The following is a 27,683-nucleotide window of genomic DNA, read 5'->3' on the forward strand; positions in this document are numbered from 1 at the left end:
CTGCTGCAACTTGATCACACTTAGGCAAGGCCTTTCCAGTCGGGAAGGGAGTGTTCAGCACAGCCATGTTAAGGGGGGACTCTGGTAACTCAACATCCCCCCACCCTCCTGAGCTTCCTGCCAAATCCTTGGCCTCCTGTTGGAATTTCTTGGGAGCCTGAGAACTCATCCCGTAAAACCAGTCTGGTCTTAACATCTTTTAAAGCTTACAGTGGTGATGCCAGAGATACAACAAACTAGTGAATAAAACAAAAAAGAAGTAGACTCACAGATGTAGAGAACACACTAGCGGTTTCCAGTGGGGGGGTGAGGGGGTGGGAAGTACAACATACTGGGTGTAAGATGGGCTACAAGGGTATATTGTACAACACGGGGAATATAGCCAATATTTTGTAATAACTGTAAATGGAGCGTAACCTTTAAAATTGTATAAAAAGTTAAAAATTTAAAAAAAATCAGAGCAGTGTGAAATAGTTTTAATTAAGGAAAATCCCTATGTCTTTAAAAAAAAAAAAACCAACTTACGGTGATGGGGTTTTCTGAAACACTCATGAAGCTGAGTCTTGCACAGAATGTTTAGAAATTGTTCTGCAGTCCCAGAATGAGTATTCATTTCAGAAGTTTGTTTGAAACCCAGGCAAAGCCACTCCACTGAGCAGTCTGTGAAAGTCATAAACCTGAGCTCGCTGGCGGCAGTGTTTCCCCAGCTCCCACACCCCTCCTCCACACACAGACATCTCTGACCTCGGCACCGCTTTCCATGTACCCTGGAACATGGAATGTTTAGTCCTCCTGCCAGCACTCGGAACGTTTTCTTTTCTCAGAGGTGAGAACCTCTCCCTCAGTCAATGAACAGATCCTTCCCGGACACGTACTAATAGCCCGGGCACATCTTCATCCCCTGCCGTCTCACCTCATGGGCTCCCCTAGTAGGACATTAGACTCCCCGGTGTAACCCTTTTTGCCCCCCAATCTTTTGGCCTCTCTGGTGACCATCTGACACACTCCTTCCTTCCGTGCTGACCTCCCTCCCTACTTAACTGCCCGCTCCCTGCCCACAGACTCCCCTTCCCCTGCAATCTGGCGTCTACCCTCTCTCCCCTCCTGAAATTTTCTCCCTCAGAGAGATCCTGTGACTCTTTTTTTGCCTAAGGTAATGCCGCTTCCTCTGCTTCAATTTCTTTTTTTCTTTTTTTTCCTCTGACGCATTACCATCCCACTTCTTGGAACTCTGTCTTCTCTGGTTTCAGTGACACCTCGCTTGTTCCTCTCCGGTTCATCTCCTATCCCTCCAACAACAACTGCAAGCTTCTGGGAACCCTTTTTTTTTTTTTCTGCTTTTCAGCCTGTAACTGTGACATTCCTTCGTGCATGACTTCGGCCCTTGACTCTGCTGTCATCTCCTCCACTGACCTCTTCCATCTCCTTGCCTTCAGCCATCACTTTTGTGCTGATGGCTCCAAAATCGCCCTCTTCCGGGGCCTCTCCCTGGGCTTCACTCTCATATGTCTTCAGGGTCTCCGGGGCACTTATACTTGAGTGTCTCGCTGTCTCCTCAAAGTTACCCTAAGTGCAGGCAGTCTTCACTCCCTGCCTTCCCCAGCCCAGTTCCCTTTCCTGACTTCTCTGTTTGGATCAGGCCAGGCTCCCAGGCTCGAAACCTTGGTCCCACCTTGGAGGGAGGCCAGACAGGAAGGATGTGGTTCAGACAGGACCGCTGGAGTCAGGTGGACACTAGGCCAAATTCCGGCTTGACCACGTGCTGCTATGTGACCTCAGGCAGGCTACTTTAACTTTTCTGTGCTTTGTTCCCCTTACCTGTTTTTTAAAAATGGAAGGATGACTTAATGGATCAGTAACTGATACTCTGAAAAGCTCAATGCAGACCACAACACTAATAAATGGTTACATGGGCATTCATACTCTACTGCTATTTTGTCCAGTATGGTAGCCACTAGCCACATGTGGCCATTGAGCACTTAAAATGTGGCTAATCCAAATCAAGAGGTGCTGTAGGTATAATATACACACTGACATGCAGTGCTTGGTACAAGATAAAGAAGGTATAATACCTCATTAGTAATTGCTTATACTGATTACATGTTGAAATGATATTTTAGATAGAGTAAATAAAATAAAAATTAATTTTACTTGTTTCTTTTTTTAAAAAATGGAGGGATGATGATAGTTTCTTCCTCATAGAGCTATTGGGAGGATGAGGTGCGATAATATACGTGAAGAGCTTAGCACACTGCCTGGCCCATGATAAGCTCAGAGTAGTCCCGAGGCCCCTGGCATTTGCTTATGCCATTCCCTCTGCCAGGAGCATCCTTCACTTCCTCTTTGTCTGGCTGACCCTTCTGAGGGGTGGCGCCTGAACCCAGTTCCTCAGCGGAGCTGGATGTGGACTCCTCTGTCAGCACTGGTTGCCTCCATTCTCACTGCCGGCTCTCCTGCTCTTTCTGCCCACTAGACCGTCAGTTCCTTGAAGGCCAGGCTGGGAAAGGTTCACCCCCATGTCCTCAGCACATGTGAACGCCTAGCGCCTGGCAGGTGCTTTGTAAACGCCTCCCGTAAATAAATGGCATGCCTTGGAGTAACAGAACACACTAAGTCATTTTATAATCTATAGACCACACGTGGCATGTTTATTAGCCCTCTGTAGCTTCCAATCCTGGATGAAATTAAATAAACTCTAATGTGCATTTAGCAGTTTACCGTTTTCTGAGCACTTGGCGTAAGCTATCTTATTGGGTCCTCACAACATTGCTGTGAGCTGGCCAGTTGAAGCGTTATCCCCGTTTCTGGATGAGAAAACAGAGGCACAGAAAAGTTAAGTGACTTCCTCAAGGGGAAACAAGAACTTTCAAGTAGTGTCTGGCCACCCTCGTGTGGTTTACCTGCTCCCTGACTTCCTAGAAAAGTCAGAACTACCTGGATGTCTGGAGCACCAAGTACAGACCTCTACAGGGCACTTACCACACTGTCCGCACATTTTTTAAAAGGGCCTAATGGGCGGAAAACAGTATGGAGGTTTCTCAAAAAAAAAAAAACACCTCAAATAGAGCTACCATATGACCCAGCAATTCCACTCCTGGGTGTATATCTGAAAAAAACAAAAACACTAATTTGAAAAGATACATGCACCCCAATGTTCATAGCAGCATTATTTACAGTTGCCAAGGTATGGAAGCAACCTAAGTGTCCATCAACAGATGAATGGATAAAGAAGATGTGGTATGTATACAGTGGAATACGACTCAGCCATAAAAATGAAATTTTGCCATTTGCAGCAACATGGATGGACTTGGAGGGCATTATGCTTGGTAAAATAAGTCAGAGAAAGACAGATACTGCCATGATATCACTTATATGTGTAATCTAAAAAATACAACAAACTAGTGAATAAAACAAAAAAACAGACCCAGGTATAGAGAATAAACTAGTGGTTCCCAGTGGGGTAAGAAGAAGGGGAGAGGGGCAATGTAAGGGTAGGAGGACAAAGGGTTATTATGGGATTATATGAAATCATGTGTGTGAAACTTTTGAAAATGGTAAAACACTACAGAATCTAATCTTTCATCCAATAAATAAAAAATGAATACTAAACAAAAAAAAAGGGCCAGATGGTAAATATGTTAGGCTTTGCTGGCCATACGGTTTCTGTCACAGCTACTCAGCTCTGCCGTTGTAGCTCCAAAGCAGCAGTAAACAATACATAAGCGAAGGGCATGGCTGTGTTCTAATAAAACTTTATTTACAGAAACCGGGGGCTGGGCCATGGTTTGCTGACCCCTGCTCTAAGCACAACTCCTTGCAATTGAGAATTGGCAGACACACTCTACCCTAGCTGGATTGTTTGTGGGGAATTTGCTTTGGAGCCACCAGAAGAGCTAATGATTGCTTTTCTTTTCCAGATCCTGTCTCGGAAAGAAGAGTGGGAGAGCAGGACTCAGCACCAACTCAGGAAAAACCCACCTCCCCTGGCAGGGCTGCTGAGAAGAAGGTGAAGGATGACAGCAGGCGGGTGGCAAAGAGCACTCAGGACCTAAGCGATGTTTCCATGGATGATGTGGGCATCCCACTCCGGGTACGAGTGCCGACCTACAAGTCCTTCTTGGGCTTTGTCCTGAGCCAGTGATGGGTGTCCACCTCTGGGTCCATGTGAACCCCGTCTGTGGGTGGCAGAGACCTCAAAAGGAGGGTCCTCAGCACTGCCTTCTCTCTAAGCCCACTGAGGCCTACAGAGCGTCCAAGAGCTGGGCGACAGCTTTTCCCAAAGCATATGTTAGCTGTTAGTAAATCCATGAGAAAAGGGTTTCATGGTCCGATGAATGTGGGGGAAAGCTGGGTGGAACAAAGGCAGATTGCTTTCTCTGCGGCAGAACTTCTGAGAGGCTTCAGGCATGTGTGTGTTCAAGAGGAGAAGGTTGTGGGCAGTGTTTCCCAGTCTCCTTCGTTATTGTGCTGTAGTCCAGGGTTAGAGAACCCTGGGAAGAGTGCGTGGCTCAGGGTCCCTGCCACCACGCGTTCAGGAAGAAGTTGCCTTGGATGGGAGATAGCCCGTCATCCAGGGAGAGTGGGAGACTCTCGGGGACACACAGGGTGGATTCAGCCTACAAGGCCTCAGAACAGGGTGGGTCTCGTGGCAGCCCTGGCGTAGCCCTCCCCGCTGTGCAGGACCGCCAGCCTCCTGCAGGCCCTGGCATCCCAGAGAAGCCCCACATTTGAACCTGGATTGGGGTGAACCCCATCCCTCTCCATGTGCCAGAACCAGAACACTGGCTGTGATGTGTTTCTCTGTGATTTCCATTGAGCAAAGGACAGGTTTTTGTGTCCCTTTGGGGGAGGCTGATAGAAACAGCAGTGGGCTAAGCCTCAAAAGAATTGTTGTCCTAAGGAATAATAAGTATTCCAATAATAATAATAAGTAGTAGAAAGAATTATTACTAATAATGATCGCAGTGTTCGTTTCCTAATGCATTATCTCATTTAAACATGATTCACCGTACAAGGTAGGTACTAATATCATTCCCATTTTATAGATGAGGAAACAGGGACTCAGGCGGGATTACTTGCCCAGGATTGCACAACCTGTGGGTGACAGAGCAGACCCTTCCCGCTAACCATCCTGTTGGGCAGCCCTCCCGCTCACCTGCTCTGTGAACTTTGACTTTCTGTATCACATTTTCTCATCTGTAAGGTGGGAGTGAAAGTATCTGATCTAACCACCTGTCTCCTTCCTTGTTTTATTTTTATCTTAAAAAACAACCCAGCTTTGTGGTTAGGATGGAAACTCTCTGGCGTTGGATGCTATAATGGGTTACGTTTTAATGTATACATTCTAAATCTAGCCCTATGCAGGTGGCTTAGATATACTTCTACAGAGTAACCTGAAATGGGTGATAGCATATGTTCCTTGTTTCTTACATTTCTAGGAGACTTTACTTCAGTTTAGTCATCTATATATGGAGAGAGGTTCTCTCTAAAAATTACCTAAGAATGGACACGTTTCAAGTGGATCCTTGTCCACTGGTTTCAAAACCTGCCTCCCAATAGTACCCCACAGATTCAGGTCTGAATCCCTTGGTTTGTCTGTTCTTTCTCAACAGTTTTGCATTTAAAAGATTTCCATGTGAGATCACAAAGATGTATAGAATTATATGAGTTTTGACTTGAGATGTTGTCACTTTGCATTTTGCTTTCGTAATCATGGAAGTTCTGAAATGTGCTGAGATTTCCATTTTATTTTACTCTTTTTCTCCAGAACACCGAGAGATCAAAAGACTGGTACAAGACCATGTTTAAGCAGATCCACAAACTAAACAGAGGTATTGATTTTCATTTGTAGAAGCTGTGCTGTGCCCATATGTTGACTATTGCGGTGAGGACCTAAACTCACTTGGCCGGAAGACTGGGCCCTGCAGCTTGACCTCATTAGGCCCGGCCTGCCTGAGCCCAGCCATGCACCTTCAGAGCAGAGAGGGCGGGAGAGCTTGTGCGCCTGCCTCACATGTGGGAGCTGAGGTCGGCTCTCAAGTCCTCCCTCCCAGATGTTGGGGATGCAGCAGGCTGAGCCCAGCACTCTGCCTGCGTTCTTTAGCATCTGCCTGCCTGGGATGTGAGCAGCTTCGACTCCCACCTGCTTCTGGCTTTAGGTGCACCTCCCGGTGTCAGCCCATGACTGCCCTGTAGGCAGAGGAAGGTGAGAAGGCGTGAACTGGGAGTTAAAAAGTGTTCTCGTCTGGGTTCAGTCCCCCAAGCACTCATGTGACCATGGGCCAATCACGTACCTCTCTCTCTTTGTGTTTGTTCCCCTCCCCTTCCTCTGAGGGATGTGGCAGGGTCCAAATGAGAGCAAATTCTGCCTTGTGAAGTAGGACGCATGGTGCACCTGTATGACGGTGTTAATGTGAAAAATAATCTTCCCCAGAGGGGAGCCAGCACTTGGCAGGGAGCCCTGAGAGCCAGTCCAGAGCTGACACAACAAAGCCCGCTCAAGCTGGGAGAGTAGTGCTTCCAAATCAGGGGCCTGCTGGGCTGCCAGCAGGGGACCCAGCATGGCGGGAGAACCCCAGGCCAGTGCTCAGGCAGGTTGCAAGCCCCACAGCTCCCACCCGCCTGTGCCGCCACTCAGCTGCTGGGCAGGGATGCAGCTTCACTGTGGGAAGGGTACCACTCCTCCTGCGGGCAGAGCATCCTGTCCTTCCCTGTGGCCAAATCCAGTCTGGCCGCCTGGCACAGAAGACACGCGAAGGCAAAGGAAAAGCGTCTGGTCATTGTCTGGTCAGCGTATGCCGCAGATGACCAGTCTCTCTGATTAGCTGTGGCTGCCAGCTAACATCACTGTTAATTAGCTCCTGCAGTGTTCAGAATGAACCTGGGGGTACCCCTCTTCAACTTGTTTCTAAATTTTGAGATGCTCAGTATTTAGTGTTTCTGAGCCAAGAGTAAATTCACTCTTTTTGAGGTAGATGAGCTCAGTCATGGTGGTGATGCTGGCTGTCTGATCAGATGGTGTCAGTTCCACTGGTCACTTCCTAAAGCCAATGTCCATTTCCCCAGCAATCTGTGTCTCTCACCTTTAGATCCAGCTTTGGCGGCCCAAATGCCGAGACACAGGTGCATATGTGAAAAATATGTAATTCTGCCCCTCAGGCAGCATGGGTCCTCTCATATATTATAGATGATAACTCAACCTAAATTACAGATTCTGAGCCAAACTACCTGCCCTAGGCAGAGGTATTTGAAAAATTAAGAATCTACTAATTTGCCCTGATTCTAATGTCTAGAGCACAAGCTTTGATTTTTTTAAAAAAATCATTTGATGACAGTTGTTTTCTTTACACACAATTTATTAGCATACTTAATATTTTTTGCCCATAAAAGGTGAAAATTTGAAGCTTTGTGCTAAATGCCTTTTGCTTATCGGAGACTGTATTTATGTAATTCTTTGTCCAAGAAGAGAAATGATATTGTGTCTTTAGACGTGTCTCAGTAATTCAGGCAAAAGGACTGGATTTTTAAAAGCAATTTGAATTTCTTTCATCCCTGGTGAAGCTTAGTATGTTCCAGAATTCAAGGAGCCTGAATTGTGTGTGGATTCCTATTCGTTCATTCTCTCCATTTGTATCTTCCTCTATTCTCTCTCCCAAACCTGCTCCTCTGCCTAGACACTCCTGAAGAAAACCCTTATTTCCCTACGTACCAATTCCCTGAACTTCCTGAAATCCAGCAAAATTCTGAAGGTACCATGAACTTAGACAGTGTATCTGTTGTCCTAGCCTTCAATTAATTCTTCTAGTTCCATTTTAGGAATAAGATTTGGCTTTTAGATTTTGTTTTTATAGTCATTTTTGGTTGGCAGAAATTTTATTTCACTGATTTGCATGATGTGCCATATTAAAATAACCAAGTCCTTTCTAATTCATTAATCTCTTTTCAAGTGTGATGCCGTGTGCTTTAATAACACTAAAATAGGTAATGGGTCATTTGAAAGAATCAGTTGGAGATTTGTCACTTCCTCCACTCCATAGTGGATGGTTTGAAAATCCACTGCTTTTCTCTGCTGCAGAGGACAATCCTTACACTCCTACCTACCAGTTTCCTGCATCTACTCCTAGTCCTAAATCTGAAGGTAATTAAAGGAAAATCATGTGCCTCTCTTTGTACCGATCCTGTTACTTTCTTTTTCGCCTTGGGGTTCTTCCTGGTGGCTAAGAGCTGTCTCCCCATCATTTGCTTCCCTCTAACCTTGTGTTTTGTGGCGTTCTCTTGCTCCTCGCTGACTGTGTAACAGGAGTCTATCCAGGTGGTATTTTAATCCTATTCCCTCAGAGTTTACAAGATTAATGGGGTAACCAGTGTGACTTAGTTATGATACTTTGAACATGTGGGGGCTCTGGGAAAAGCTGCCTGTACTCAGATACCCAGGGCTTTGTATCTGGGGGTGGTCACGTGATGCCGGTGGCGGCGCACTGACTCGGGGAAGCTGAGTCATTATGGCTCATGGGCAGGAGGTAGACGTGCCAGCGTCCGCAAGAGAAACATTACCTGGTTCCCATATGTGCAACTAACTCTCCACTGGGCCCCTCTTGTCCTAGGTGTATCTCCAGGTATATCTCCTTGGTGGGGAATTCCCCAAGACCTATCCAGGTATAGGATTCAGTCATGGTGAGAGATGATAGCCCTTGAGAATAAGGGTTTTGACCAAGCTAGAAACCTTTTCATGAAAGAGCTGGCTAGGAATTTGGACCTGCTGGGGGAGGATGGCCACACTTGTATCTAAAAGATATTCTTTTCTGGGGTAAATAGCCTAGGTGTCAAAGAAGGTTCTAAAAGGTGAGTGAAGGGCAACATCCTGAGAATTATTCTAGTTGCAAGGATTGTCTGATTTTTAGATGAGTGACCCAGAAAGAGAGGAGTGGGTGGGGTAGGCAGGAGGCACTTTGATTAAATGCTCTTCTAGGATGAGATGTTGAGAGCTCTGAGCTTCATTCATTCAAGTAGTATTGAGCACTTTTGTGTGCCACATGCTGTCCTCGGAACTGAGGACAGTGCCGTGAATAAGATATGTCCTCTTTTCTCCCAAGTTCACGTCAGGCAGGGAGTTAGACAAGGCTACTTCATCGTACTGTGTCCAGCGTGGTGGCAGTTGTGAGAGCACGTGTCCAGAAGGCCCCAGAAAACCTTGCTGGCACACAGTAGGTCCTTAGCACATGCCTGAAGAGTGTTGCTGAGTGAAGGCTTTGGACCTCAGAAGCAGAGTTCTTTCTAGGGATGAAGCCCAGTGCAGTCCCCTCTTCAAGTGCTTCTCTGTTTTAATTAGCTCAGCAAACCATCCTGCCCAGCCCTTCTCATCATTGGTGAAGTCGTCCATTCAGTCATTCACCAAACTTTTATTGATCACTTAACATATACGCGATGACACGCTGAGATGTGTTAGATACAGTTTTAGTTAAAATACCATATTCCATTTTTAGTCTCCCTGTGATGTGCTAGTCAGTGGTTTCCAACCCTTTCATGCCTGGGGCCTTATTGTGAACAAAAAGAAAAGTCTACGGAAGGAACTGATACTTAAAAAATTAAAAGCTGTTGATTTCATTTCAATCAGTGACCTCCTTCCAGCAAGAGTCTATCTGGTGTGGGATAACCTAGTTTTTTGCTCTTGGGGTGCTGATTCTAGCCAAAAAGCATTGCTTCAGAAACAATGAACTGAACTGGATGAGCGAGAAATTTTTTTAGGGTAATTTTGATCAAATGCAGTTTTTTGATTTGTGCTTTATTTGGACTTGGAGAACCCAACCCACTCATAAGATAGGATTCCTTTCTAGGGAAGATGACCAGCACACAGCATGCGTGAAGGTGTAGAATCCCATAGACGTGGGCAGAGGAAGGCCACCTGGAGGAGTCCTGTGGAGAAAAACAGTGACTCCCATCAGCCTGGAAGAATGCCTTAGGCCTGTCGCAGGCAGTGCCAACAGCTTCCAGTCAGTCTGGCTGTTGAGCTGAAGACAGGGTTTCGCCTTCTGGCCTCACACTCAGAGCTGCCATGTCATCAGGCGCAGCACCCAGCAACCCTGGCTGACGATACCGTCTGCTTGGTGGTACACGTCAAGTCGGGCTTATTTTACCACGAGGCATAAAGAGTAAGGGATTGGGACAGTGGTTAAGGGTGGCGCAGTGGTTAAGAGTCCTCCTGCCAATGCAGGGGACACGGGTTCGATCCCTGGTCTGGGAGGATCCCACACGCTGCGGAGCAACTAAGCACGTGCGCCACGACTACTGAGCCTGCGCTCTAGAGCCCGCGAGCCACAACTACTGAAGCCCACATGCCTAGAGCCCGTGCTCCACAACAAGAGAAGCCACCGCTGGCTGCAACTAGACAAACCATGGGCACAGCAACAAAGACCCAACACAGCCAAAAAAGGAAAAAAAAAGTAAGGGATGACATGATAAGTTTTCAGTTATAATTTAGGAAGCAGACCTTACCAGTTTTTATTTTCAAAGACCAAAAAGGAAGAAATCATCTTAAAGGATAAAGAGGAAGAAAATTAGATTGGATATAAAAGATTCATAATAACCAAGATGATTAGACTTCAACACAAGTTTCTAAGAAGTCTTCTTCCCTGGAGATTTTTTTAAAAACAGGGTAGGTTCTGTCTCGCCCCCGCTCTTGCCTAGATGACAGATTCAGAAGTAGATCACAGATGTATTCAATTAGATGAAGGCTTTTTACAAACGAGTGAAATCTTTGAGCTAGCTCACTTTAAAGAATTGTTATTTTCATTTTAATTTTTTTAAAGTAATGAGAGAGTCTCAGGTTTGTGGTTTAGATGTTTGTGAGTTCTGGCAGGTCCTCCTCAGCCCTGCCCTCGGTACTACTCCAGCCCCGTGCTACCAGTCGGTGGCCCTGGGCTCTGCACGCTCTTCTTAACATGGGAAGGAGTTATCCCTTTCAAAGAAGGGTGTTAAAGATGGATTAGCACCTAACCGAGGCAGCCTCTACGCATAGTTTTTAACGAGCATTAAAAAATAGACAGATTTACTGAGAAATGTGAGCTGTCATTCTGGAGTCTGTCCCCTTCGGGGAGAAGACTGTTGTTGCTGCTGGGTTTTTTGTTTTGTTTGAACTCAGAATTTGAAACTAGAATTATTTGCAATAAACCTATCAAAACCTAGCCTAAGGGCTGCTGCTTTTTGTCTAAATTCTAGTTGATTATACAGTATAAAAAAGACATTTCTAAGTGTCTCAAAGCTGATTCTCCTAAATAGTGAAGGATTATGTGAAAGTTTGTGTCAAGCTTAGCAACCTTCCCCCACCCCCGCCCTCAGCTACAGTGAAAAAGTAAACTTCTGGCCAGACTTTCAGAAGACAAATAGAATTATCATGTCTTAATCAGTGAGATTTAAAATGTACTTTTAAAGAAGCCTGTAAATTCCAACAAGGTGCAGTCACTTCTAATCATTTTATAATCTTTGAGACCACTCTATGGGACAGGAGCAACGGTTATGCCTGATTATTCTTTATCTCATGGGGTCGTTGGGAGGAATTAGGGCTAGGAAATTTGGGAAGAGTAGAATGAATTCAGAAGACTTATTTCGTATAATTTCTCTATATACCCTGGTCCCTAGAAGGCTTATCAAAAATAAAAAGAATTTACCAGAAATCCATTGGGGATAACTTTACTTTCTTTTTCTTTTAAACCTTCCCTTGACCCACCCTCTCCTGCCCATCATTCCTTCCTCTCTGACCCAAAGCTACTTGTCTGTGAATTACACTCCAGTCTCTCTCTTAAAGGCACATGTCCCTTCCCAGCATCTGAGATGCCACTAGGTCTTTCTGGTTGTGGGCGTGGGGAGAGGGGATGTTGATAGAGACTAGAGCCAATGCCACCCACTGCTGCACCCAGACCATGGAAGGGCTGCTAGACTGAGTCTTCAGACATCCTGCCCATGGTTTCTTCCTGAAGCAGGAGCCAGAGGGACATGCTGTGGAGAAACAGCCTCAGAAAGCCCTCCACTGCCTCCATCCTTAGGAAATAGCCCTGTGGTGGAATCCTGTTAATAGTGGTAATAGCACAACCACTGCAGTGACTGTGCTTGGCACTGCCATCTCTTGAGCCCTTACTGAATACAAGGCTCCATGCTGGGTGCATCATAATTGTTATCTCGTGTTCATCCTCCCAGCAACCCTATGAGGTGAGTCCTCATTTTTGTCGATAAAGTGTATGAGGCTCAGAAAGGTTAATTAATTTGTGGAAGATCACACAGCAAGTGGCCGAGCCAGGATTCAAACCCAGGTCTCTGGGGTCCCCCAGACATGGGTTTTTTATTTCCTCTGCTGATTCCTTTCCCTCTCCTGCTGCACTCTGTGTTCTTGGTTGGCCCCTTCGCCAGGGGCTCTCTGATGCCTAACTCCAGGCATCCAGCTTGCCCTGCTTCTGAGTCAGTCATGCTTCGCTCGGCTGAGCCAGAGTCTCCCCGTGTGGCATACGGGAATATGAGGTTAGGAAAGCTCCCCAAGTAATTTGGCACATGATCAGGGCTGAGAACCACTGCAGTGGAGGAATGCCACCCTTTTCATCCTCCAAAAATGGAAGGAGATACTCGCCAGTGCAAATCTGGGGATTTGAATATAGAATGAGAGTGGGGAATACAGATTGAAAAGAACTCGCTTTTCTACTCTGAACATGGCCAGATGATGCTGGCTCTCTTGACATGCTTCATGTCAAGAAAGCGGGAGATATTTTCAAATGATGCCTCCAAATCAGCAAAGCCGAGGAACTGGTGTATTACTTTGTGGTCCATGCCAGTGAGAACCCATTTGGTCCTGTCAGGATAAAGGGCTGTCCTATCAGCCAAGGGTGAAATCTCAGAGCCCAGCTTTTTCCCTTCGTTTTGGATGCCTCTTCCACTGCTGTCAGGCTGATGGTGGCCACTGCCACCTCCTGGTGAAGTGACTCAAGACACAACCTCAGGACGTGCTCAGGTTGTGGTGACGTATCACGTCATAGTGGTCAGTCTCACTGAGCTTCTTCCCCGTTCCTAGATGGGGATGCACTAAGGCAAGGATTTAGGAGGCTGATTTTTCCCAAGCATATCTATATTTAAGATAATCCTCTACTGGCCTTAAAGGATTTTTGAGAATAGCCTTATTTTGCTTGAATTCGAGCAAATGGTTCTGTCGTAAAGATGCCTGGCCAGGATCTGTGCCCGAACTGCAGCGAGTACTGCCCGAAGGAGGGGCTGAGTGCTCGCAGCCATCACCTTTGCTCCCCTAACCAGAGCCGCCCAGAAGTCCTCTGCTTAGCAAGCGCAGAAGTCTGACCTGCGCGATAGTTAAGAGAGAGGAGCAGTTAGTCCCTTTCCACCTTCGAGGGAGGGACGCCCCGGGAGATGAGGCCGGTGAGTTGTCTTGCAGCCCCCTGGTCCTCCCAGACCTCTGCTCCTTTCATTCCTGTCCTGTGCCACCTCGTTCTCTTTACTCCTCACATTTGATTTTTTTTCTGAATTTGTCTTCTGTAGCTACTCTAACAGCCTATATTGATCTTTTTTTCATTATTTAGAATTTGATTGCTTCTAACCAGAACATAGACGATTTGGGGGCTGTTCCCCCAAGCTCCCTGGACTCTTCCTGACCCTCCTGCCCCACTCCCCCTTTCTCTTATTCTTCCTCCCCAATCCCACCTAGCCTGGATACCCACCTCTGTGTACCTTTTTGTTTGACCATTTTTGTTTGTTGGGTGGGTGTGTGTGTGTGTGTGTCTATCTCGACCCCTTTATCCTTTCTCCTCCTGAGTGTGTGGGGTAAAGCAGGAAAAGGGATTAATTTGAGCAGTGGAAAAAGATTGTGTTAAAAATGAGCCACTGATATTAGAAAAATAATTTTAAGTTTAAAGGCCTAACAAATGCATAAAATTGAAATTTAATTGATATAGGCAAGCAATTATGCAAATACTGCTTTTTTGTCAGTCATCCCATTTCGGTCAATTACACACTTTTTATAGAACAAACAGCACTTTCTCCAGTGTCTTTAAGATTATTATAAATTCTTTAAAAAAAAAAAAAAAACTGAAGAAGTCTTTTTTAGTCTATTTAAAGTTACTGTGGTTGGAAAGGCAATTATGTGCCTCCTGGCAGTTTTAGGGGAGTAGCTGTCCCCAAATGCAGCCTCCAAGAACAGATTGCCAAAGCCCAGAGGGCAATCACTGGTGTGTAAACATCAAAGCCCGGCAGGGGTCTTCAGGGCTCAGGAGTGAGTTGTTCACCCCCAGTAAATGCTGCTTAGTGTTAGAGTTTTCTGGAAGTCACTGGCACAGGAAGTTCTGGGTATCGCTGCCAAGATTTGATGTTTGCTGCTTGGGGCTCTGAAGGACACAGCGTGTGGCTCCACCACAAGTAGGAATCACAAGATCCCGGCTCTGCTGAGCCCACTAGGACGTTCTTTGAAAGGATGCTTGGAGAAGTAGTGAAAGCAGGATTTCATGCATAGATGGGGTCTGTGTTCATAGACAACTTGAGGAACATTTCATTTAATGTGTCTCAACTAGGGTTAAACACACACATATTTGGCCAGCTCTGGTGTATAGAAATGCAGAAGGTGAACCTTACACCCGGTTTTCCCATTCATTGTATTTCCAGCTGCATCTCCACCTGTCCCAGTATACACTTAGCCTGCCAGGAGAAGGTACAAGAAGCAGCAAGTGAAAGATGTAGCAAGAGTGACTTAGTTTTACCCATTTCCCTGGAGAAGAGCAGGAGGAAAGCTAGGCGTGTGGTGGGGTAACTCAGAAAACTTGCTTAAATGTCAACGGGGTGGGGGGGGCGTGTTGCAGAAAAGTAGAGCAAAGGCTTCAAGGGCTAGAAGTCAGCCTGGCCAGCACTGCAGTGCGTGACTCGAGTTTCAAAAGAACACCCTCCCCTGCCTCTTCCCTAATAAAAATGATAATGGAATAGCCACAGTTCTCCCCAGGATTGGGCAGATGAGGGTAGAACGAAGCCCCATCCCTATCACAGGGCTGAGGGGCAGCATAGGTAGGGAAGTGGGGTCAGAAAGACCTTGAATCCATTTCTGCTTTGTCTTTCTCACGGTGTGGCTAAGGGCAAATTTGCTTAACCTCCCTGGGCCCTAATTTCCTTGTCTCTAAGATAGATATTTACGTACCTCCAGGAGTTTTTGCAAGGATTAAGTGAGGCAATATTAGTAAATTACCAGTTACTATTAGACTTTTAATAATGGGAGCAGCTATTCTTTTTATTCATAAATGTAGGTAAAATTTTCTTCCATTAGATTTGCAGGACAAACATTAAATATTAAAAGAATAAATTATACATCCCCTGGAACTTGTCCTAATTGCTAGTGTTCAGATGAATCTGTGCAACTTCAGTTTGCCCACTTGAAAGTCAATGGACTGAAATCCACGTGTCAGACTTGGATCCTGTGGACACTGGGAAAAATGAAAAGCTAGTTCACGGAGACGCCCCTGCCCTGTGCTAGCCTGATATGGGGGAGATTTCTTTTTCCATTTACACCAAGTAAGAAACAACTTTAAGAAGGTTCAGTCATTCATACTTCTCTGTTGCCTTCACCCCCCCACCCCTCTCTTTCCTACTTCTTCTAACTTTCAAAATACACGGATTAACTGCCCAAGCCATGCTGGGTTTTTTTTTTTTCCATCTCAGAAGAACTGTTTCTCATTTTCCTTTAACAAGTCCTCTAGAAGTCCACATTAGAAAGCTCTAGGGAGCAAAAACTTTTAAAGAGCTGAGAATTTTTTAAAAGATCTTTGAATATTTAAATGCCATTTTTCCCTCATGAAAACTGTGCTGCTTACCTCAAGAGCGAGGTTATAAATTAACCCTCACCTTACCATCTGCTCCTAGGCTGTAATTTCCCCATGATTCAGAGAGATACAGTGTTTTGAGCTAAAATGCTAGGCTGGATTTTAAACACTACTTACACTGGTTTCTAACTAAGCTAATCACTCATTTGGCAGGCACCATTTTTCCAATCAAATCTCTGCATTCAAAGCTGATTTTTCGTTTTCTTTGATGCTGTGTCATTTTATCAGAACAATAATCAGAAGTTCTGTTAAAAAACAAAAGCAGTAATACAAAACAAAAGCAGGCAACACAAGTCTTCAGAATAGTCCTCAAAATTGTGTATTTCTGGATCCCATTTTATCTCTTTCTTCTGCCCTATTTTCAAAAGCTAACATAAATAAGCTTGCATGTTCAGTTTATAGCAGGGAAAGGCTTGGCTATACTGGCAGAAAAACCTTAAGCCCTGTTCAACTTTAAGGATAAAAATTAGTCAATATCAAAGCAAAAAGAGGGAGGGAGGGAGGAGAAAAGATATCTTGGTACCTGAAGCCTTTCCATTATTGGAGCTGGGGAGACGTGGGACAGATAAAATGGGGAGACGAAAGGGGAGATAGACTGGTTTTGAATAATACTCAATAGCAGTGTTAGCTTTATTTACATTTTATAAAATATTCTGGCCTTTTCTGCTCTGAAATTTAAAATGACTTGCGTGGAGATAAGGACTTGACTGACACTTAGCCATCGACATATTACATCGGATTCTCTGACTTGCCTTTGCAGGCTAGTTCATGTGCTTTGTTAGAGCTGTTACTGATTTTAGGGGAAGGAGTTGGTCTTCATTCCATATTCATGAATTCTGAATTCTGGTTAGCGAGCTATTAGAAAATGGGAGAGGCTGTTTCAGCCTAACTCTTGTTGGAGAAATTCTTTGGAGGGATGTAGTGATCCCTCGTGGGATCATGGATGTAGTGATTAAGTATCCTGGGTTTCCAGGACAGTCCCAGCAGAAAAACCTATTCTCGTGAGTGAACCTGCGGTCTCATGTTCAGTTCAACGCGGCCATCTCCACGAAGGGTTTATGTCTTGTCTGTGTTCTGCCAGTCTTAGCGCCCCAGTCGGTGTTCCACTTATTTAGGGATGTGTGCTGTGCCCTTGGAGAGCCATCTCCCACCACAGAAACCCATGTGTGTTTGATTTGGTCCAGAGTCACAATTTAGGCACTTTGCGTGAGCGGCAGGCACCTTTGCAGAGCAAACCATGTAACCACATCTGCCGAGGGCATGTGGGGTTCCAAGGAAGGAAAGCTACTCGAGGAACCAGTTTGAGGTGGCATCAAAACAAATGATTATGAGGGGTTTCTCAAAGTGTTTTCTTAGCTGCAGTACCTCTTTGCTCCATGATATTGTATATGGAACCCTAGCATATGAAATGGGTCACAGCTGAGCTGGGCAGCTAGAAACCACACCTCCAGGCCTCCCCATCCCACCCAGCAGGCCTGGGGACTCCATGAAACTCAGCAGTATGGACCAGAGACAGCATGAGCACCCAGGCATCTATCTCAGCCCGTTTCCCACGCAGCCAGGCTGGGGACCAGCTTTGCTTGTGGAAATTCTCTCGAGAGGGCCTTTGGCTATTTGTCCCCATGCGTTTCTGGGTGTCAGGAGCAGTCTTTCCCCAGGCGTCATGAATGTACCTTCCTGACTACAGGTCTGTTTGGTTGGGTGGGTTCTCCAAACCCAGCTCTGAACTGTGGTTTGCCGTGGTGTAGCTTCTGGTGCTTGACTCCGCCTCCGTCCGCTGGGCTCCCGGGTGTGGCTGGACGCCGGTGCAGGACAGTGGCAGTGGGGGACGTGTCACTCGGTTCTCTTACCTTAGCCGGATGTCTCCTGATCACGTTTTGTTTTGTTCACTAGATGATGATTCAGATCTGTACTCTCCTCGATATTCCTTTTCTGAAGACAGTAAGTGACTTAGAATTTCTTGGTTGTAGGGGAGGAAGGGAGAGTGGTGGACGAGGGAAGACATCTTCCTGTTTTCAGTTTTCATCTGTTTTAAAAGTCTTTCACACCCACTTTTTCCTTCTCCAGCAAAATCTCCCCTTTCTGTGCCTCGCTCAAAAAGTGAGATGAACTACATTGATGGTGAGAAGGTAGTTAAGAGGTCGGCCACACTTCCCCTCCCGACCCGCTCTTCCTCGCTAAAATCAAGCTCAGAAAGGTAAGTGCTCTCATCAGCTCTGTGATTTTAGGTTCTCATACACAATCTCTTTCTCTGGGTCAGGCAGCATTGGAGCCAGGAGTCAAGCAGACCTGAGTTTGAATCCCTGCTCTGTCACTTATTAGCAGTGACTTGTTTTTTCTGAGTCTCAATGTTCTCATCTGTAAAATGGGGATACATTTTGCATTCATAGGGATGTTGCAAGGATAAAACAAGATGTTGCATGTAACATTTCTAGTAGTGCCTGGCTCACAGTATGCACTTAAATAATGTTGACGATAATTATCATCACTTTTTACCTCTTCACAAGAGAAATCTTAGCCATAAGATTTGTCATATGTTTTTATACTCTGTGCATACTGATGGGGCCCATAGCAGAGAATATAATTTTAAAATGAAGCCACGCTTTTTAGTATCTATTTATTTATTCAACACATTATCAAAGCATAAGGCTCACATGGTTGTAATGATATCAGTCATCTGTTAATGCCCGCACCAGATGACCCTGTTGTCTTTTATTGAGTCTTCTGCCCTCTGGAGCAACCTCCTGTGCCATCTGGACTGGTGTCCCATGCGTCTCCCAGCTCCATCTTCCACCACTTCTCAATCCACAAAAAGGCCCTGGCCAAACTGAATTATTTATTTTTCCTTTAAATATACACTGTTTCACACCTCCAAACCTTTTCCATCTTCATAGACAAATGAATGGCTGTTTTTGAAATCCCACATATACGTAAGTGACATCTGCCTGAGGAATTTGATAGTTAATCTGAAAGGAAGGCTGGGTATACCCATAAGTCCTTACAAGTGCGTTCATCGGGCGCCTACTGGGTACATTCTGTGTGCAGGTTGAACCAGATGCTATGGAGGACTATAAACATACATAAATCATCGTCCCTACCTTCAAGAAGTTTATAGCCTTGCAGGAAAAAAGGAATATAATATCACAGTGCAAAGTGCAATTATGTGCACGTATAAAAATTTTGCAAATAATTTCCAGGGCTTCATGTATCCTCTGAAATCCCTCACTGGATCGGGTTAAGTACTTGTGCCAAAGGCTGCAGTTTTGATGATTACCGGATGGGGTGTGGAATAGGGAAGAAGAACATGGTTATAATAACAAATAGCATTTATTGAGTGGTTCCTGGGGGCCTGGCGCTCTGCTAAGTGATTTACATGCTGAGACATACTGTCTCATTTAATCCTTACAGCAACCCCATTTTTCAGATGAGGAAACTAAGGTAGGTAGCGGCAACGTGCTTGGCCCAGATCAGCTAGCTAGCAAGTGCTGTAGCGGGGTTGGAGCCACAGCTGCCTGGCTCCGGGACCTGCATTCTCTCTCACTGCACTAGCCTGAGTGGGAAGTACAGGCATGTCTGGGGAATGATAAGCTCCTGAGAACAGAGCAAGGTGAAGGATTTTTCCAGAGCAAGCTTTGCTGCTGCTGCTTCCTTTCTTCTCTTTCTCTTCTCTCTGCTTCCCGGTGTCCGGTTGTGAGCACAGGACACCTCAAGCCTTTTGTGAAGCGAACACAGGGATCCGTTTGTTTGAAGAAGGAAACCAGCACAACTGAATGCTTTGCGCGGAGTCCGATTTTGTGCCTCGGATATAAAAATTCCTTGATTAGACTAGAGTCAGCCAAAGTCAGACCTGTCGGATGCCAATTTTCATGAAAATAGCTCTAATAGGATTTCCTTTCTACAGAAACGACTGGGAGCCTCCAGATAAGAAAGCGGATACAAGAAAATACCGTGCAGAACCCAAAAGCATTTACGAATATCAGCCGGGCAAGTCCTCCGTTCTGACCAACGAAAAGATGGTAATGTGCATATTAAAGTTCTTTTGTCTCACCCTGCCCGTGTTCTTTAATCCAGATGCACTGTGTGTGCACTTGGATTACATTCTTTCTCCCTTGAAATAGACTTGCTTTGTTTAGAAGACAATGAAGATACGAAGCATTTTTACCCTTTTCGCTTTTGCAGGTGTTCACAAAATAAGTCCCCAGAGCGTGCTTTGAAAGAATCCTCTCATTGTGGCTTTGTTGCTCTTTTTTGCTCATGGTTTTCACTAATTTTAAATTTTGTAATGTAAAGGTTGATTTTGCTGCTATCTTTTTTTAAACATCTAACCATTCGTTTATCAGGCTTATTACTAACTGGACTAAAGTTGGGGATTTTTAGCTGACTCTTATTTGAACATGCGCAAAGTGTGTAGAAGTTACTAGTACATCATTAAAAGCCAAATAATTAATATGATGATGTGACTTGGGGGAAAAAAGCCCCAGGCTGTTAGAGTATGTCTTTTAGGTCTTCCTTTTCTGACAAGTGCAATAGAGAGGACGAGTTTCATATTCAGTCTGGTTTATGGTTCCCTACACAAGTTCACATCTCCAAGCAGTTATCAGTGGGGAAAATGGCCTGTATGGGCATAGCAGACCACCCAGCAAAAGCAGGGGAGAATTTTTACAAACTGATTAGTTTCATATCTGCCGATCACGTTTCCTTTTATTCACCCTTCATTAGAAAAAGCTGGTTTCAGAATTCTGAACATGGTAAAAGGGATCCTCCAAAGCTCTATAAACCCTGCAGCCCTGCAGCTGTGCCAGCAGGATGGAATTATCATGCTGGGGATTGATTCTTATTAAAATGCTGTTACCACACTGAGTCCAGAATAAGTAGGCCTCTGAAATGTGGATTCAAATTATTCTCCCTCCACCTCTTTTGCTCTACGTGTTTTTAAGGAATAATTGATTTGACTTTTAATAAAATAAAAAGGTGACATCTTTAAAAGCACAAAGGGATAAGTAATTTTAATTAGGAAAAAAGGTTCAACAGGTCACAGAAGTGCTTCAGAGTTGTCATTCTTCAGCATTTACTGTGCACCACAGTTATTTTAAGCAAAAAGTTCTGAGAGGAGCGGAGAATTTTGCCTCTGGCTCCACCCTGCATTGGAGGTTCTCTCTCTCTTAGAAGGTAACAAGCACAGAAGGTAATCCTCCATACAGGTCTTCCTAGAAAGAATGTCACGCCCTTTGAGTATATTCCCAACACTTGAATAACAAGTGGTGGACACACCATCACATGTCAGTACACTTCAGTGATTTTAGAGACTCTGTAAGCCTTTGGGTGCTTTTGTGTTGGCAATTTATTATTTATTATTGTTCATAGACGGTCATTGATTTATTGAAGGCTTGCCCCTTAATTTCTCCTTTGTTTCCTCCTCCTTTCCTTGGTTCCTAATAATTTGACCACTGTTCAAAACTAGGAAAAAAACAATAACATAGTTTTATTTTTCTCACTGATGCCACAGTGGTCACAATGTCTTCCATGTCATAGACCTTGGGATCATTTATATTGTTTTTACAAACCCCGAAAAGTAGTACACAGGGCCCACGGAGCCCTCTTTGGGGAGTTGTGGTGACCATACATGTGGATTGCCAAGCACCGTCTGGGTGTTCCCACACAGGAAGCCCCCTGGTTGTACCAGGACCTGGGCCAGCCCAGTTAGGACATAACACCAAAGGCTGGCCAGGGAGGAAACCACTGTCCAGCTGTTTTAGTTTCGTGCCTTTCCCTCTGTTTAGCGCTGTTCTTCCCAAAGAGTCATTTTTCATTTTAGAGAGAATCTTCATCTTTTCACAGTCTACTCTTCACAAGGATTGAATTCGTCCTTTATTTTTGAATTTCTTTTCCTGCTATTTTTGCCACATGAACAGAAACGTTGGAATGTGAGTTTCAGCACGTGAGTCCTGCCTTTTGGTATCCAGTGTCAGGTTTACCAGAATTTGAGGAACCCCCTTCCTTCCACAGCCATCACCCTACCACCGCACACACATACACACACACACACACACACACACACACACACACATTTTTGTTGTTGTTTACTGTGAATAAGTATACTAACTAGAGACAGACAGATGTAGAATCTAAATGTGCTCTCAGAAATGCACATCTCCTTTTAAGGGGGAAAATCCACTTTTCCCCCCAATTTTTTTCCAGTTGGAGGTGCTCGTGTCTGCTTAGGCCTGGCAATTAAAATTGTGGCCCCACAGGCACATCTCTCTATCTGTTGTTCACACAAAGAGCTGAAGAGTAGGCTGTAAAGGTTGCCTTAGAGCACATCTTGTCCCTGGAGCAAACCCACAGCATCCCAGACAGATAAACACTGTGCTACCTTCAGAATCCCCCCAGGAGATTCACAGTCTTGGTGACCTATTCAGCTGTTTGGCAAACTCATCTGAAGTTCTTCATAACTGTTTGCCCTCCCTCTTATCATAATATGAGTCCATTTCCTTCTCTTCTGGTCTTGGAATTGGAGACCTATTGGTCAGTCCCTGCTTTGTCAGAAATGGCTCTTTTCAGGCTGTGTTCCTTTTACTTTCCTCCAAAGTCCCTTATAGAACTGAACTTCAGCTCAATTCAATAAATATATACAATTGACCCTTGAACAACATGGGTTTGAACTGCACAGTCAACTTATACCTGGATTCTTTTCAATAGTAAATGCTATAGCCCTACACAGTCGTGGTTGGTTGGATCTGTGGATATAGAGGAACCGTGGCTACAGAGGGCCAACTGTAAATTATACTTGGATTTTTCGATTGCATGCACCCCTAATGCCCGCACTGTTCAAGGGTCTGCTGTATAGAATAACTTTGATGTGCCAAGCTCTGCATTAGATGTTGGAGTTCCTGCTCCCATAGGGGTATAGTAGGAAGGACAGACATTAAAATCTTTATTACAGACACGATATATATTTGAAAGTGTAAAACAAGGGGATTTACCCAACTTGGTTTCTTCCCATTTCACTGTCACCTTGAATTCCTTCCTGACTTTTCAAGTTTGTCACTTACCCCTGTTTTAGCTTGGTGTCATCCACAAACTAAGCAGGCCCGCCCCCTTCTCATGGGGAGTATGAGAAATGTAAACAGCACCGGACTAGGAATTGCAAGGTCTGAGTTCTGAGTTCGAATTCTGACTCTGCCTTATGTCTTGGGACATCGCTTAACCTTTCTGAACCACAGTGTTTTCATCTATAAAATGAAATTATTATCTGGCCTGCCAGCCTCACTGAAGCACTGAGTGAGAGGATCATGTGCAATAATGTGGGTTAAAGATCTATGACCATTATAAAGTGCCGTGTAAATGAACGGGCCACATTCAGATTATTTAATTAAAATCTGAAGCTAGTCTCTGGCTCCCGTCCAAGCAGCAAAACTGTCCTTCAGGACAATCAGGTGTCCCTCTCAAGTCACCTGCCTTTTCTGAGGATTTTGCCAAGCTGGGAAAAGATAGCCACCAGTAGCAGAGAACTCAGCCTGGCCTTGTGGAATCTGCTTTGCCTGCCAGTACAGAGAGCCTGTTCTGCATCCAGAAGGACGTTTTCTGCCTGTCTGTTCTGTACTTGGATCTGTAGTGGAGTTATAAATGCAGAATCAAATGCTGTGTGGTATTGCCTCTTTAACTTTCTCTCTGGCAGCTCAGAGGGCTGAGACTGGCTGCTCTGGGTCCAAGCTGGTTGACATACCTCCTGACTCAGTTCTCAGCCCAGCATTAACCTCAGCAGTAAAACAATCTGCAAACAACCTTTGACAATAAAATGGGTTAATTCTTTCAGGACTGAGTACCAAAGCATTCAGGCAGTTTCCTGAAAGAGTTGATACATTTTTTTTTTTTTTAATGAAAAAAAACTACTCCCAGAGAGCAATTTATAAATAGTCTTTTAAAATAATAAACATGAAATAGGTTTCATGAAACCCCATCCATCATACAAGGATCTAGGGTGTCCCAGTGTCTAAACTGTCTCTCCTGAACAGTGGTGTCTTTGTAGATATTGTGCCTCATTTCACTGAATAAATACAGAATCCATTATTTTACATAATTGCAAAATCCATTGAGAAGGAACACGCATTCTTCAAGATTTAAGCCCTACGCCCCTAAAGACAGTTGGAGGAGGTTTTAATCTGGTTTCAAGAGGGCGGACTCTGTTTCAATATATATTTCCCTTTGATTTCAACTAACTTCTATCCAGTTAATTTCTGTTGAAGAAAAGTTCTCTGCCGTATTTTCCTCTATTTAAAGCAAAAGTAGAAATAATGGTAAAGATTCTTATAGGGATTTTTAGAAGAGATTGGTAAAGGTCACTAAGGAAGTTTACGCTCATTTCAATAAGCTACAAAAGGCCTGTTAACTGAATGTTAAGAAAAATGTATCCAGGAGGAGCAGCTTTGTGAAGGAGTCACTTGGAGAAGCGTCCACAGGATCTGCAGTTTCCTTCCTCATGTGTTGTGGCCCTGAGGGCATGAAGTTTCTTATGATGTTTTCAATCACGGTGGAAAATGTACATTTTCTATTTCATATTGTTGTCAGAATATCACCACCTCTCTCTTTTGTGACTATCAAGATTTTTTGAAACGTATATACCCGTAGGAATTAAGCCGTGAGCCTCTAACACTTCTATCTGATGTGACCATATCTCCAGTTTATTAAAGGGAAACCTGATTTGCTTTCCAGGCATTCATTTTCCAACTAATTATTTCCGGAAACACATGCTCTTCCACAGAGCAAGGTACCAGAACTTTATAAATATTTGATTAAACATGAAATCCCATGGAATCATATCATCAGTCTGTGAACTACTTTTTAGAGTCGTATAAAATGAGAAATCTAACTTATTTTTGTAACGTAACCCAGAAGTTTTTTCCCCCCCTATCGTTCTGTTATCTGTCTTGTTCAGCTTTTCCCTCGCTTTATTTTTCCCCTAGTTCTTTAATGTTTATTTCGTAGAACACAAAGTATATTCTGTCTGTATTCATCCCCCATGGATGCTTGTTTAAAATGTTTTTTTCACTTGTGTCTACTGTTTTTACTTACATCATCTCTCACTTTACTCTGTATGGGACATGGTTTCTCACCTACTCATGTGCCATTAAAGATGCAGTATTAACAAATTGGCTTTTATAAAAGTGTCAGTATTTGCTGCTTATTTTGAAAACCTTAAGGCAGCCTTGCAAATAAGTACTAAAACTGTACTAGCCCATAAAAAGTGCTTGCTGTACTCATCTGGCGTAGATGGCTAAACGTTTGATGCGTTCCCCAGGTTATTTGCTCTTAACTAATAGCTCTTTGTAAAGAGCTATTTTAACTATTTTAATAAGGGCTCTCTTTTCTCCCACCACTCCGACAATTACCAAGGGAAACTGTCATGCCCATGTTCAGATCTGTTGGGAAGGCGGCAGTGTGGTGCAGCGTTCTCCATCTGTCGTCCCTCTGCCTGGGGACCGAGAATGCCTCCCTCACTGCTCCCTACCTCAGTGTGCCTGTTTTCATAAACACATCCTTTCCCGCCTGTTTCAGCTCCCCTGATTTTGCTCATGTCAATAAAGAAACGGATGATCGCTGCTGTTAAATGCAGGTGCTGTATATTTCTGGAAACCACTGCATCTCTACTGGCCGGTTCCTATGTAATCTCTGCATAATGTTATCCTTCTCTCTCTTCCATTTCCCCTATCACCAACCCCTATAGAGTCGGGATATAAGCCCAGAAGAGATAGATTTAAAGAATGAACCTTGGTATAAATTCTTTTCGGAATTGGAGTTTGGGAAACCGGTAAGTTTAATAGCTTCAGTGGTTATAGACACCTTTTTTAATAGTGCTGTTGATGCATTGTTGCTGCTAAAAAATCAGACCTATTTGTAAAGAATTCAGGAAGTGGGGAGCAGCCTTGTTGGCTGTCAGTGGTGGGATTGTCTATTCTCGCTACAACCTGTGAGCTTCCCATTGCTTTACTTCACCAAGAAAGGACAGTGAGCTCTGGACAGTGTTTCTTGCTAGAAAATCCCCCAGGAGACATGGCTAAGTCATTGCTTGTTTCAGGACCTCCCACCACTAGCAACAAATATCACACACCTTGTAGATTGCATTATTTCGGCCTTTGGTTCAGTTCCTTGACCAAAGTCTTCATGGTATACCAAAGACAACCAGGAAAATGCATTACACACTGAGAAAGACCAGCACTGTCACTGCTTTAAATAGAAATTTTAGAAGCACGCATGCAAGGGAAGTGCCAGCGCAAGTGGAAAAGGTCCTCTCTATGCAGAGGTGATCCTCGAATGCCATCCTGTTACAGGCGACTTTTAGGGAATGATTTCTATGAGGTAGGATAATATTTCCCAAAATTAGAAATGAGAGTGAGGAATTCTAGCAAACTTAGTATTCAGCCCAATAGCCTGTAGCTTCCCTGTGATGTGTCTGAGTTCGCTTTGGTACAAATTGATTTTTGGCACTTAAAGGAGGATTTTCTTGGCCTTGTACCCAAAGGAGTATCAAACCGAAGGGAGAATTGAGCTCCTTTTTCCACTGGAGATGACTGGAAACTGACTTTAAAGCTCCAGTTACTTTAAAGTCTTAATTATTACAGCTGCAAAAAGAATTTACAGGTGGAGGGATTTAGTGTATAAAAATAAAACATTTTATTAGATGTTTGTATGAGACTTTAAGCATTGAATCCGGCGTTTGAATCACCATGATTTAGAATGATAGTTTTATTTGCAGATAGCAGTTAACTTTATAGTTCAGTAAAATGTTAAATTCTGTAGTACATTTTTAATGAAGATGAAGACGGAGAAATTTAACTGTTGCTCTGGAATTGCTGAGCTTTGTTTGAATGTTCAGTCATTTTCTGAGTTAGGAGCACCTGCCTTGCAAACACCCCTTCTTGTAGGAACAGGCATTCCTCCCACTTTGTCCCCTCCCTGACACTGTCACCAAATGTCAGCCAAGGTGTCCTGGATGAACAGCGCCACCTAATGACCAGCAGAGAGGGAAGCATCCAACCCAAAGTCTGCACCGTCTCCTCCCCTCCCCAAAGCTTTGGTACACACCTCACTTCTCCTCTCTCTCCCTGTTTTCTCTGCTGTCCACCATTCACACATCAATGAAGTCTAGCTCACGCAGTCTCTTCCACATGCAAAGATTTAACAGTATCCTAACCCTTTTCCTTTTCTTTTTCTTAAAACCTGCTCAATTATCTCACAAAAAACCTGCAGAAATGTGTACCCCTGCCCCCTCAAAAAAAAGACCATGATTGGTACACACAATGATAATGCCATGCTTTCATCAGAGAAAGCAAAAGATATTAGCTTTAAATTGTTTATAATAAGGAGTCTATGCCATTGAGTTTTGAAACCCTGTTCAGAATCCACAAATTTCTAGCCATCTCCTCATTTGCCAGATAACAAATAACTATATTAGTTTTACTGAAATGTTAACTTTTAGGAAAAGTTATGAAGCCATTTTTTTCTAATTAATTGTGATTGGTTTGTTTTATTAAATCTGTCATCGTAAATGATACTCCTTTCGTTAGCAGTAGACAGCATTTCAGTCACAGCATATTTAGATAGGCTCTGTGAATAGCTCCGTGAATTAGCATTGTTTCTGCTGGAAACCATAGCCTAGCCTGAGCCCACACAACCAATCCAGACAAACGTTGACAACACGGTCCATCTGCGTACGGGGACCTTCCTATAATTTGTATTCCTACCCTATTGTCCTAACTGCCTCTTAATTATTTAAAGACTTAGTGATGCTTTTCCAAAATGTCATTTGCTCTGAAGCCAGAGTGTTCCTTGCATAGACCT

General features: G+C 44.2%; 1 protein-coding gene across 50 annotated transcripts in view; it reads left to right on the forward strand.

The window, feature by feature from the left end:
- Positions 1 to 27,683, forward strand: part of SORBS1 (sorbin and SH3 domain containing 1) — a 238,682-nt gene that overhangs the window by 155,356 nt on the left and 55,643 nt on the right. For 25 of the 50 annotated variants that reach the window (XM_059900779.1, XM_059900787.1, XM_059900790.1 and 22 more), the window contains 8 exons: positions 3,918 to 4,090; positions 5,768 to 5,831; positions 7,674 to 7,748; positions 8,075 to 8,137; positions 17,739 to 17,786; positions 17,913 to 18,042; positions 19,747 to 19,861; positions 25,570 to 25,653. In XM_059900779.1, the coding sequence (XP_059756762.1) occupies positions 3,918 to 4,090; positions 5,768 to 5,831; positions 7,674 to 7,748; positions 8,075 to 8,137; positions 17,739 to 17,786; positions 17,913 to 18,042; positions 19,747 to 19,861; positions 25,570 to 25,653 (752 nt within the window). The remainder of the gene's footprint in view (positions 1 to 3,917; positions 4,091 to 5,767; positions 5,832 to 7,673; positions 7,749 to 8,074; positions 8,138 to 17,738; positions 17,787 to 17,912; positions 18,043 to 19,746; positions 19,862 to 25,569; positions 25,654 to 27,683) is intronic. The other 25 variants (XM_059900785.1, XM_059900802.1, XM_059900809.1 and 22 more) reach the window with 4 other exon arrangements.

This window comes from Balaenoptera ricei, chromosome 16, assembly GCF_028023285.1.
Source record: "Balaenoptera ricei isolate mBalRic1 chromosome 16, mBalRic1.hap2, whole genome shotgun sequence".
NCBI classification, from domain to species: domain Eukaryota; kingdom Metazoa; phylum Chordata; class Mammalia; order Artiodactyla; family Balaenopteridae; genus Balaenoptera; species Balaenoptera ricei.